General features: G+C 51.7%; 1 protein-coding gene across 1 annotated transcript in view; it reads left to right on the top strand.

The window, feature by feature from the left end:
• SMG6 (SMG6 nonsense mediated mRNA decay factor) overlaps positions 1-13,457 on the top strand; it is a 126,100-nt gene that overhangs the window by 20,748 nt on the left and 91,895 nt on the right. Inside the window, 2 exon segments of the mRNA XM_009645160.2 lie at positions 7,950-8,011; positions 11,896-12,041. Coding sequence (XP_009643455.2) covers positions 7,950-8,011; positions 11,896-12,041 — 208 coding nt within the window.

Genomic DNA, 13,457 nt, shown 5'->3' with positions numbered 1-13,457 from the left:
ATTTCCTCTCCTGCTGGTGCTGATCAGCCAGGGATTTGTGTGTAACCAAACCCCCTCCTGCTGCTGCACATTAGTCCTTTCTCGTGGCAGCGGATTTGATGATCCAGGCTCTGCAGAGTGGTGTTGGGAGGGAAGTTTGCACTTCAGATGAGAATACTGCCAGAATTGGCAGTACTGGTAAAGGAAGTAAAATGCCTAATAGCAGGGTTGGGAAATCTCCCAGAGCAGGGTGAAGGCTGTAGACAGTGATTTCTCTTGAGGTTGGTTTTTTTTTTTTGTTAGTCTAAACTTGATCTTTGTCTGAAGTTGGCCCAGGCCAACTTTTTCTGCTGTCTGTTGTACACTTTTGGGATGGGCACCTCATGTTCCACAGCCAAACCTCTTAATTCTGCTATGGGGAATGTTTACTTCTCTTCAGTGTTGAATGAACCATTTCCAGACAGGCTCCATATCCACTGTGGAGGTGGGTATTAGGAAAGAAACTTCCTTCCGGAGGATCAGGGAGTGGAACCTGCTGGAATCTGTGTCATTTCCTCTGTCCTTGGCTCCACTCTTCCTCCCCAGCAGATTTCATTGCTGCATGCTTCAAAGTGGAGAGGGAGATGTCTTCGTGCCCTGTGTTGTACCGCCCAGGTAGAAGTGAAGGCTCCAGAAGTGCTCCAGGAATGCAGCAGGGTGGACAACTACCTCCGGGCTGTGGGAGCCTGGGGCACAGGCTGGCTGTGAGTGGCTCCCGTTATCCCTGCCGGTGAGTGTGGCCGGGAGAGCAGGAGCATGAAGGTTGCGTGCGATAATGCTGTCATCCTTCTGGAAGGCTCTGTCTCTGCTCAGCCTGTTGTCCAAATGTCTTCTCTGTTGGCCTGACTCCATCCTAAGCCTTTCAGTGTTAGATCTCTTGGTCTTCACCCTTCTTAATTTCTCATATTGTCTCCCTCCTTCGTCCTTTAACCCCTCAAATAATCTACTCTGGAGTAGTGAAGAAGACTGACAACACCCTGAGCTACGTTAACAGGAGATCTCTTATAACCAGAAGTCATCACACATTTCTCAGTGTCAGTTTTCTATCGCAGGAAGGGGATGCTGTTTATTCCTGGCAAACAGTATGGCTTTGAGTATAAGCTGCTTTTTGCTGGTTGGGGCTTCAGTGCACAGCACATGGCCTCCCCCTTACCTGCTGGACAAAGAATGGCTCTGCCTGGGTCATCTCACTTTCAGTGCTTAACCAGATGCAGCCTTGAAGAGCTGAGCTTGTATCCTAAATGACCTGCGGCACCAGAGCCAATTTGTGAAAAGTTTTGTGTTGAAAGTTAACTTGATACCTCAGCTGAGGGCTCCTTGGCATGTTTGCTTAGATTCATAGAGTTTATGGCCAGCGGGGACCATTAGATCATCTAGTCCGATCTCCTGTATATCACAGGTCCTTAAATTTCACTCTGCTACTCCTGTATGAAGCCAAAAAACTTGAGTTTGACTAAAGCAAAACTTCCAGAAAGACATCCAGTCTTGAGAATCTACCCTTTTCCTGGGGAGTTCATTCCAGTGATAATTGCACTGGTTCTGAAACACTTACACCTTATTTCCAGAGTGAATGTTTCCAGTTTGTTCTTGGCCTTTGCTATTCTGCGAGTGTAAAGAGCCCTTAAGTACCACGGAGGCACTTCGCACCCTGCAATCAAATCGCCTCCCAGTCTTTTTTGATACACTAAACAGATTGAGCTATTTAAGTTTTTCACTGCGAGACATCATTTCTAGCCTTTGAATCACTTTTATGGCTGTTTTTTGGACCCTTTCCAATTTTTCAGCATCCTTTTTAAAATAAGGGCACTAGAACTGGGTGCAGTATTTCACTGTCAGCCTCGCCAGTGCCGTATATAGATGCAAACGTGCTGTCCAGTGCCCGCTCTCTGCTCATACATCTAAGGGACGTGTTAACCCCTTTTACCGGACATCGCGTCGGGCGCTCAGCCACTGTAGTCCTTAGAGCCTTTCTGGAGAAGCTGCCTTGGGCATGGTCTCCTGGAGACTTAATTTTACATGATCCCAGATGCAGAACATGACATTTGATGCTGGAAAACCCCAGATTTCGAAGCAATTACAATAACCTTGTGTAAACGCGCTGTAGCCATCGTTACTTACTGCCTTTGTGTCATAGGCGGTTTGACAGCAGAATTTGCTTTCAGTTCATTGATTAAAAATGTTGCTAATGAGTCTCTACCAACCTCTTTCCATCCAGTTCAGTGAGGGTCCCTGAAGACCGCTGCTTTTTAACAGGTTACTTAATCGGTTTTTAATCTATTTAATGGTAATATTTTTTTTTCAAGAACGTTGCGTATTACTAATTCATAGAAAACAAACTTAGATACCAGTTTGGTTGAAAAGGAAATAACGTGCATATAAATGTTCTATTTGACCCGTTTTCCTTAAATTGAAAGTTTGACTAGTGAATTCATTATTAAATAACGTTCAATTTATTTATAGGCCAGCTATTTGTTTCGGAGCCACTGAAGTCACCACTGCTTGATTTTTACGTTACTAAAGTGCACAATTTTCTTCCTTGTATTTCTCCGCTCACCTGCTCCCTGCAATAATGAAGGGAAAATACAACAGTTCCTTGGTTTTGCTGGGGGGGCTTCTTAAATGCCTTTTTTTCTCTTGCTGGGTTGCTGACTTGCAACTCTTACAGCCATGAGATGGGTCCTGGAGCTGTGGCTGCTGCAGTCCAAAAGATCAGGAAGCTGCAGGAGTGTCTCAAGGTCTCTCTACCTGGAAATTAATTTTGTATGTCTCGAGTCTCCAATACATCAGGGTTCCCTCTTTCTTCCATGTCACAGCAAATTGGATTTTACATTTGTGTGGCATCTGATGTTAAGTATCAGGATTCTCACTGCAATGGCTTCTAATGCCACAGAAATGAACCTGGTTCAGGGCAGGACATTGTGACTGCTAAACAGAAACCCGTGCTAGAACACGTGGCAAGAAGCAGCCAAGGTGAGCTCAGTATCCGTTTGTGGTTGCAGGTGGTATATGAAGAGGAGTAATAATGGTAATTAGCCCAGCTGGAATTTGCCCATAGCTCTGTGGGTACCTTGTAAATACTGCAAAAATGCCAGACAATCTTAATAGCCTTTTTGTCTCGTCTCCTTTATGTAGGTAGCCATTTGCACAACACACTTTTCACCAGCACTTCGTTGCGATTGCACCTGTAACAGTAAAAACCTCCTTCAGGTATCCTGCCAGTTGAGCCCACGGCAGCATCTCGGGCTTTTCAGGAAGGTTGATATCAGTGCTCAGTGTAATTTTGGTGGGATACTGCTGTGGAAAACACCAGCCAGAGCTGTGCCTTGCAAGTTTGGGATGGCGTGGGATCGAGGCTCAGGCTCATATTTGTAAAGGTGTCTCCAGGAAACATAGCGGCCTCACTGCTGCTGTTGGACTGGGTGGTGTAAAGCTCTGAAGGAGCTGCCTGTGGAAGAGAGGAATAATCTCAATAGTTAACGTGGTATATCTAGCCTGTGAGCTGGGAGTGAGAAAATGGCATGGTTTGGGTGCCTGGATGTTATTTCGGAGTTCTCAGCAAGGAAGCTGTGCCTGGAAAAGCCTGGCTGCCCAAGAAACCCTGAAAATATTTGGGATGAGTGTGGTACGTGTTTTGGAGCAGAGCTGTGTGGCTCTGTGGTCTGTATCCCAACCCCTTGTCACTGAGGAGACCCCTAGACTCAGGAGAACGTCCCGCTGTGCTCCAGTCCCTTCCACTCCGGTGGAGACAGCGCATTTGTTACAGGCAGTTTTGCATCTGGTCTCTTGATTAATGGACTTGTCTTTTGCAGCCTATTTTGACTCTGACACCACTTTCTGCTCCACAGATGCTTTGCTGATGTTGAAGAAAGTTTGCCTCGCTTGATAAAGACCAGATCCTGAAATTTACTTCCAAACCTGAAGTAACAATTTTTAACTTGAAATGCTTTTTCCCCAGGAGTCGCTGCTCCAGAATCCTTCCCTTATTTGGTGCCTCCTTCACAGCTGGGACCGATGCTCAGGTGCCAAAGCTCTGTGCACTCCTTGCAGTGAGCCAAATGGGTCTGAGCACGGCAGTTCTGCTTCCCGGCCCGGTTTGTGGCACTCCTTTTCCTGCGCACCCCAGTGGCATTTCCAGTGTTTCTGTGCTGGGGTAGGAGACACTGTTCTCAACCCTTTTTGGTCAGTGCGTGGTCTCTTGAGGTTGGGTCTTGCTTTCTTCTTTTCTGGCTCAAGACATGAAAAACCTTTCCTGAAGCTGTCTGACCGCCTCTGTTCTGTGTGTTGTCAGGACGTACTCCTCATGGCCTCTCGGTGATTTTGAGCTGGCTGTTCCAGGACCGTTGCTATCTCTGTGCTTAGCTGCTCCGCGAGAAGTTGTTAGTCACTGTTGATTTCTTCCATGGTAACAAATCCAGTTTGGTTGGCGGTGCAGTGTGTGAATGCTCCCCAAGCAGCAGTGGGCTGCTTCCTCTGGTGAGGTTGCCTCTTCCCAGGTGGATTTAGTCTGTCTGCACATGCTGACTCATGACAGCCGAAACAGCTGTTTTCAGCTTCAGGCACTACTGTGTGCAGGGACCCCTTCTTCTTCTTGACAGCTGGTTTGTTTTTATAACTAATGCCTTCACTATATGCTCATAACTTCCATATCTGTGATGCCCACTTTTCAACTGGAAGGGCCCAAATCCATTTTTTGACATAGTTTCGTTGTTGTGTAAGCCTTACGTGGTAGGCTCTTCCCAAGCGACCAACTGGAACCAGCCAGGTTTGGTTCCCCATCCCAAGGAGCAAAGCTGCCTGCCAAGGGCAGTGACGTAAGCGCGCAGGGAGCTCTGTCTTCCCCTGGCATCCTGGTACCGGCGCAAGGACCATTTTCAGGAAGGCTTTGGAGGGGGCTGCCTTTGGACTGCACAGTGAGTGAGGTGAAGGCAAGAAGTTGTTGCAGGTCTCATGCTAGCACCATCAGGGTAGCGAGCATGTTAGCAGGGCTTTGGGGAAGTGTTCTCTCCACCGTGCGAATGCAGAACAGCAGGTGATGGGACTTCCTCCTCCTTGCCCCAAAGCTGGGCTGCTCGGTGGAAGTTGCTGTTTCCCTCTCGCCGTGAGAAGCGGCATTTGATGGGAGGAGCAGGGAGGGCTCCCGGAGACTGAGGGACAGGTGAGTCACTAGAGAAGGAGTCATTCAGAGAAAAGCCCAGTCAAAGCAGCCCTTGGCCTTAGTGTGAACTCGGAGATGAAAGGTCCAAAGTTAAGTGATGAGCTCATCAAAACCTTGAGGCTGTGAGAGAAAAAGTGATGAAAGAAGGGTGAAAGGTGCCTGCTTGAGATGCCACAGTGCTGGGGTACACAGGTCTCTGCCTGGGCTTGCTAGGTTCACGCTTAAATTGGCAAGAGGTATGAAATGTGCTTCTTTCCTAGAGGCAGGTATCCTGCTTCCTTTTTTAAAAAATTATAACTATATATAATGCACTTATCTATGTCCCAGTTCAGCACTGGTTCCTGTGGAGTGTGACTGGTTAGTCCTTGGGATTGTAAATGAAAAGGCTGAGTGTGAAACTTGCTGTGAGAAGATGGGGGTGAAGCTGATGTCCTGGTGAGCCCTCCCACAGCTGGGCATCTCCGTGGGAGCTCTCTGGGCACATCCCCGCTGGGTGCGGGCGTCACTTTCCATTCAACGGGGAATTTTGGTACTCCCCCGCTGCCAGTAAAGTGTTGCGGGGATTGCAGGGTGAGCGGTCCTGGGGCTGTGGGTGAATGTGGGCCTTGGAGGAAAAAATTCTGCCCCAATTTCTTCTTTCCCCCACGTGCAGCCTGTCAGCGTTGTACCAGGCTTTCCAGTAGAGATGGGTCAGGGCAGGAGCTCCCACTCTTTTCTGTATCCCCCATCAGAGAGCACAAAGCATGGACCCCCTCCTCCAGCAGCACGTGGGCTCACTGTGGGGCTGAGCACTGCCCGCCACCCCACCGAGGCTCTTGGACCTGAGCTAGGGGCTCAGACTTGTTAGGCCGTGTCTCTGTCAGGATATGTGATCGTAGCTGGAGCCATGGGGCTGGTTACAAACCAGCTTTCTACCTATGCACGCTGTTGCCTGAAAAAAAAAGTACGTGTTAACGGTTTCAAGCTCTGAGCTCCCTTGGTGTCCTAAGGAAGATGGTGGAGAAGCAGCTATAACCAAATTTCACTGGCAGAGTGAGTAAGGGCTTTGCTGTCCCAGTATTCCCCAGTCTCTTCTGGGTTTCATCTGCAGAGTTAATAAAATGATGGCAAATAAAGTCGAGTTCCAGTGGAAAGGGCTCTTTAGGGCAGCAGTAAAATAGCGAGTAAGCAAGAACCCCTTGCTGCGGGGGCCAGTTTAATTGGTCTGGCTTGTTTTATGAGACAGGTTTTATGTTTAAACTCGCACATGGCCCAGGAGTGACTTTGCAGCAGGGCATCATTCTCCTGCATGGGTCCTCTGGGAATGCAGTCCGGGTTAATTACACCTAACCGAGCAATCTCACCTCAAGGAGCAGCTGGCATAAGTCATGGTGTGAGCCGAGGGGTTCTGCAGATGAGGGTGGGAGGTAGTGCCAGCGCTAGGGACTGCCTGTGATAACCGTCCCCTGCAGCCAGGCCTGGAGGGAGCTCGGTGATGCCTGGAGGCACCGGCCAGTGGCCATCTTGCACCCTCTGACATGTGCCTGGCCCTGCATTGCCGCAGCCCTGCCTGGTAACCTCATCCTCCTTCTGTGCATCCGATCCCCCTGTAAATGGAAGCAGCATTGCTGACCTTTATAGAAGGGTTCAAGATATTAAAAGGTCTTGCGTGAATGGGAGCAGAGCGGTGGTGCTCAGACTGGGTTGCTCCCGGTCAGCGTCCCCCCGTGCGGAGCTCGGAGCCTGGCTTTTCTCACTGTGCTGAGGCTGTGCAGGCCTGCGGGTGCGAGAGGAAAGCCTCTGGCTGTGGAGAAGGTGAGAGCGAGGCCAGTCCACTCCTAGCGTGACACAGCCACCTCCAGGGCCAGGCAGAGTACTAACCCACCCACAGCCTTCTTCAAAGCCGTTTAGATAAGGACTGGGAAAGCCCAGAGCTCTGCTGAGCTGAGAGAGGTGGCTTAGAGCAGTAGAATTATTCAAGTCAGGTTTTGGTGTTACTGGACCTAAGTAGGGGAGGAAGCTGCCTTCATGCCATGTGCTACAGCCAGCTCCTCCTCTATCTCCTTACCTCCATGTTGCTCTGGTGGTTCAATAGTAGCATCGCTGCTGCAGGCTTTCAGAGGCTTTTCTGATGCCTCTGAACGCCATCTCCCTCTTCGTAATTGCTTAAGGCTGGAGTTAAATGAAGGGGTGCAGCATCACCCCAATGCCCCCTTGCTTCTGAAAGCTGCTCCTGGCTTTGCTGCTGAACTCGCCGTGTTGGCTTCTCTGCAGAGGACATTGGCAGGGACGTCCCGCTCCCTCTCCACACTGACCAGGGTCTGCTCAGCCTCCACCGCAATCACAGAGCTCCAAACAAGTTGCTTCTGGATGTTGGTTGGGGTTATTTATTTATTTTATTTTTCCCATTGGTGGGAAACACGAGTGGGAAAGACTGCCTTTGGGGATGCCTGCAGCCCTTTGGCCGAGAGCTGCCCCTCGGGCTGCCCAGAGGTGCCCGGGGCCAGTGCCCGCCGGGCGGGTGGCCCTGCGAGGGAGCGCAGGACCCGGCAGAGGGTGCTGTGTCTCCACCGCCTCTCCCCGCTCCAGCTGTTTGGCACTTGCCTGTGCCTGTGTGCATGATGTTTGTAAGAGTTTGGGCATGTCCATTTGGTTCCCATCTCCAGTGCCACCCCCAGCATCCAGGCCAGGTTCTTCTGTCACTGGGGACATACTTAATTCACAGGAAATCGGAGAGAGTTTAATTGTTTTCTCCTCTTTTTTTTTTTTTTTTTTTTTTTTTTCTTTTCCCATGCAGCTGAACAAAAGGTTCATCCTCAGTTTTCTCCATGCCCATGGGAAGCTGTTTACCAGGATTGGGTAAGTGTGCAGGATGTTTATTTTATTTTCCTACATTACAAGTCTTTTTGGAATTTAATATTGTTAGCAACTAAGCTGTGTTTGGAGCTGAGGGCACAGGGTGTGAATTCTTGCAGGCCTAGCCTCCTGGTTCTTATTCTCCTTACCCGCCCTCCGATCCACACTGGTTATTGCTTGGGCTTTTTATCCCCCCACCTCAATGCCCAGTCCTGCCTGTGCACCGGGGACCCTCTGGCAGAGACTGAGCTTAACCGGCTGATACGCACACTGGAGGGACTCGAGGCTGTATTCTCTCTGTCCCATCACTTAACGATGCTCCATCCCCCTCAATTTCTGGTTTTGCCCCTCCTCTCAGATTCCCCCCATTCTTAGCCAGTAGAGCGGTGGCTCTGGGGGCTCTTGGTGGCTGCTGCCCGCTAGGAGCACAAAGCCATCAAGGCAGAACCATGCAGTGGCCGAAAGCTGCCATCCGAAGCGTGTCAAGACAAGCCTTGCCCTTCATCTCCTCACTCCTCGTAGCCGAGAGCTGCCCTGGCTGTGGGAACTGTTTTATGCAAAGTGCCCTTGGCAATGTTTGAAACTGGTTTCAAGTAATTGAACAGCTACCCTTGAAGCAAAGCAAGCCTTATTCAGGCCTGGACTGAGATCCCAGCCTGCAGGATGTCCTTATGACCCAGAGAGCAGAGCTCAGCCTTGCAGCTGATGGGCTTCCCGAGGAGCTGTCCCTGCTCCGGGTCCAGACTGGCCCTTGCTGTCGGGTGTTGGGGTGGCTGTACAGGAGTGGCTGTTGTAGCGAGGCCTCACCTGGGTTCAGATGGTCTCTGGCAATCGTGGTCTCTGCTTGAGCCTGGCCAGTAGCTGCTCGTAAGCAGATGTAGCCTCATGAGCTCTCTTGGCTCCTTCAGTCTCTTGTGGAACTAATGGCTACGAGTTACAGGGTTGGGAGACCTTTTCTAGGCCACTTAGTAAAGGTAGCATGGATGCAAAGTGGCATCTTGTCCCTGCTGTAGATTTTCTGACTCAGATGTACAGTTCCCTGCCTCTGTCTGGGCCTGTCCCCTTTCCCTCCTGGAGCAGGGGGAGCAGAGCAGTGCAGGACGCAGCACCGACCCGGCCACACAGCCTGAAGCCTCAGCGCTTGCTCCATCCAACGTGCTCTCTGGGGTGGCTAGTCAGGAGTGGCACACGCTTGACTTTGGACCCTTCATGAAGCAATGGGAACTAGGAGCTGTGCTGGCCAATTTGTCGGAGATCCGATTGTCCAAGGGTGAGGGGGAGAACAATCCGCTCGCTGCCGGTGCTGTTGATCTCTCCCTGAGTCACGAGGTACTGATTATCTGCTTGCGGGCAGCAGGCTGGTCTGCAGTGAGGAGGCAGAACTGGATGTTCTCCTGCCTGCAGGAAAAGAGGAGGAAGCTGCGAGAGCCCATGAAAGGTTTGGTAACTGTAGTGTGTCTGTGCCGGAGGGCAGAGCATCCGGGGAGCTGCTGGTCCTCGGCTCTGTGGGGCCGTGCTCGCGGCCGAGCTCTGGTTGAACGCGTGCCAGCAGGGGGATTAATGGGGATGTTGCAGAGATTGCTTGCACGTTTGGCTCCTGAGACTTTTGTGAAATTAAGATGCAGCGTTTGAGGCGGTTGCTTCCCAGGACAGTCATTTAGAAAACCCAAGTATGTTTAATGGTAGAATATCCCCTCAAGTACTTAGAAGGGAACTAGAAAGTAATACCAAGGCACAGGAAGAGAAAATCGTCCGGCCCTGCTAAACAGCTTCCGCGCTTAAAATAGGTAAAAGGTAAGGAGTAGTTGAGTCCTCTTTGGGCAGGATCTTCAGTGATTTATCTAAAAAGTATGGAAAAGATGATGTTGCCCTAATCGGACTCTTTTGCTCCTAAAACCACAGGTAAGCAATTTATTAAAAGCTTCCGCTCTGCTCCTGACCTGCTGGTTCTGAGCTCAGTGGGGTTACTGCATGCTGTTCCAGATGTGCTGTGGTATCAAAGCACAGCTGGCAGGGCTGAGGAAGCCCTCGCTCCTTCTTGTTATTATTCCATGGCAATAATCTTCATCTCCTCACTAACAACCCATCTTGCAAAGGGCTCCTCCATCCCCAGTGTCCTGTCTGCTCTAGGAGGCTGTTGCTGGATACGCTGGATGTGGTCTGAGATTTCTCAAAATTAGGAAGTCTTTAGAAGCAATCAGTTTGCTCTAATTCCCTGGCTGCGCCCCAAATCCAGGGAAGTCGCCTCTTCCAGGGGGAGCAGTGCTTTTGTACTGGCGGAGCTACTCCGTTCTGCACAGCTACAAAGTACAAGGGGCCTGTTTGTTACAGCCCGTGTTCGTGGGAAGGTAGCAGAGACTTTGAACTGCTCCAGCAAACAGTGCCCGGGGAGAGAGTACCCCTGCTGCTAGGCAGAACCGGCCGCTGAAAGGCATCCATGAAATACGGTTAAGAAGAAAGCCATTTCTGTCTGTAAAAATAGAGCCTATTACTGTCCTGAAAGTCTGTTGGGGAAGCCCAGCAGAATTGCCCGTGTGGGTTACCAGAAGTGGCTTGCTAATCCAGCCTGTAGTGTGCTGATATCACAAGATCTGAATATCTCGGGGGAAGATAGAGGAAATTGCTATGGAGGCCCCTGAGGTTGCCTGCCTCAGCTCCAGATGCCTCACCCGTGGTGGATTTTGGCTCCTTCGCTCCCATGCGGGCACGCTAGTACAATGTCACTGATAACTGGAGCGGACTCTTGCTGTGAGACAGATACTCATTCTTGCCAGGTCTAGCTGTGGCTTTTTCTAGTGTAGGAGCAAGCTCAGCAGAAGAGGCAATGGGACAGGAGGACCTTCCCCCCTCGCAGTAGTTTCCAAGGTTTTTGGCAGCTTCTTGGTTATTAAGTTATCTTCATGGGATACCAGGTGAGGACCCTCTTTGAGAGGGCTGTTGTGGGCAACCGTGTTTCAGTCATTTTTGTGAATTGACTGTGCTCTTCTTTGCAGTCAGTTCAGTTTTTGACCCCGCTTCAGCTGGGTGGTTGCTGAGGATCCAACAGCTCTGATAAGTAACCTCAGCTAATTCCCTTAGTGATGCTGGATGAAGAGTAGGATAAATGTGTCAAATTTCCGTGGGCGCTTGAGAGCGGTGTTGAAAGCGCACCCCATCCCCGGCTGTGGCACCGCAGCTGCTGGCTGCTGTGTCCTGATGAGCGACAGCAGCACTGCATGCTGCAGGGACCAGCTCCAGCCTTGACGTTTCCAGCAGCTAGACGAGGCCAGTCGTTGTCGTTAGTTTGCGAGTCCCTGTCCTGTGGGGCTCTAAGTGATGAAGATTAGGGGCTCAATCACAGTGCCGGGGAGTGTGTAGCCTGGGGGGGGACGGGGCTCGGTGCCATGGGATCCAATCCTGTGGTGCAGAGCCCAGGGACAGGCACTGTTCTGGAGGAAGCACGCTCTGGCCAGCTTTCAACGCACTGGAATTGCCACATCCGCAATGTGGCACCAGTGTGTGTAGTTTGCTGCAGCCTGGGTTCCTTGGGAGTCCCATGGGCTGCTCCTGGTCCAAGTGAGCTGCTGGCCTCTTGGCACCCCTCCCAGATTGGTAGAAGTCAGTAGAAAAAAATGGTTGGTCAGAAATGACTCATAAAGGCCGTGCTTTCCTGCCAAAGGAATGCTGCCTGTCAGTCACAGAGCGATCCCTCACTACACTCTCTAAGGAAGGCTTCGGCTGCCTCTGTCGCAGCCTGCACCTTCATTCCCCATGGCTCCTGGATGGGAGACAGCACCCCAGGGGGTCCCCCTTCCCCAGGAGACGTGACACTGAGTGAGCTGTGCCGACTGACCGCCCTGTGCCCCGGGGCATAGCCTGCGCTCTACAGACTCTCTCTCTGTCTGCAGGATGGAGACTTTCCCTGCGGTGGCCGAGGAGGTCCTGAGGGAGTTCCAGGTCCTGCTGCAGCACAGCCCCCCTCCCATCGGAAGCACCCGCATGCTCCAGCTTGTGGCAATCAACATGTTTGCAGTGTACAACTCCCAGCCCAAAGGTACCACGTGCTGCTTTAGGGGGACTGGGCTGGGGGTCAGCCGCTCTCTGTATGGCTGAGTTGCTCATGGAGAAGGGTGGGGGGGACTCTCCAGCTGAAGACAGATGGGGAAGTGGAGCGGTAGTTGGATGCCTGGGGGTGTCGGCGTGTGTAAGGGACAGCAAAGAGACCTTAGCTGGGCCTCGGTGGAGCTGGCTGAGGCATCTGAGGAGTGAGATGCCATTGCATCTCCCTGGAGCCTGAGGCATCAAGCACAGAAGGAAGGCGCTGCTTTACGGCTCTGCCTTCGCAGCATTTAGCTTGGGCCATGCTCAGTGCCCACACTGGCACCAGAAGGGCTGTAAGGATCTCAGAGGGCCTTGGCTGTTGGGAGAGTGGCATTGCCTGTGGCTGCTTGTGTCCGTGTGGGCAGCTGGGTGATGCGATGGGAGATGCTGCTCTCTGAAAGGCCAGCATGGAGGCTGTTCCCCATATTAAGACACCTAGAGATCTAGTATTACTCATCGTCCTCCCCTCTCCTCCTCCGTCCACCCAGGAGGCTGTATGTGGTCTCTGCCGTTGTTGGTTTAATGTGTTAATCAGCGGAGATGCAACCAAACCAGAATCTATTCCACTGAGTTTGAAACGGTGCTTCCAGGGGACGTGTTTTTCCCTGCGGCCCCGCGACACGCACAGCAGCAGGTGCCCAGGTCTGCCTGAGCTGCGTGTTTGGGAGCAGGGATGGGGCTTCACTCTCTGGGTGGGAGGCAGCAGCATTTCTCATGCCGATGGCTTGGGATTTAGATCCCAAAGATGGAGGCCTCCAGCTGATGGATTTCCGTCAAAGCCACCATGTGGGCGATCAAGCTGAGCCCCAGAGAGCTGCTGCTGGAAGATTTCTCCCTCGTGAGCCAGTTGGCCACTTGTCAGGCTGGTGGTTAGTGGCCAAGGTCAGCTGATGGAGTGAACTGGCGTCGGCCGGAGGGCTGGGAAGCAGCTCCTGTGCGTCGTGCCTGCTGCCCACCAGGCTCCCAGGCACTCTCCTCTCCTGGGGGAAGCCCTGGGGGAGCTGTCAGTCCTGCTGGCGAGGCAGCCTTGCCCTCCCGTCTGCTAGATGCCATCGGGTGATGGTGTGTTTATCTTTGAGCTGCCGAAGTACTTTATGATTACGAGCAAATGCCTCTGTGCCGCCCCCCCGGTAGGTATATTAATAGCGGTGTCTGTGCCGCAGACAGGAGCTGGTGGTAAAGAGAGGAAGAGGTTTGTCTGAGCTGTATGGCAAGCCCCTGTGGCAGAGCTGGAAGTGATCCCAGCTCTCAGACCACTGGACTCTGCTCTTCCATCCATAGCCGAGTTGTGGATGTGTGTGAGTGACAGAAAGGGAGTGCTTTTTGTCTCATGTGAAAAATAAGTATTCTCAGAGTTTTCTGCCTCCTG

Source organism: Egretta garzetta, unplaced genomic scaffold (assembly GCF_000687185.1).
Source record: "Egretta garzetta isolate BGI_Z169 unplaced genomic scaffold, ASM68718v1 scaffold108, whole genome shotgun sequence".
In the NCBI taxonomy this organism is placed as follows: Eukaryota; Metazoa; Chordata; class Aves; order Pelecaniformes; family Ardeidae; genus Egretta; species Egretta garzetta.
The sequence above is the reverse complement of the archived record's forward strand: the minus strand, read 5'-3'. Positions and strand labels throughout refer to the sequence as shown.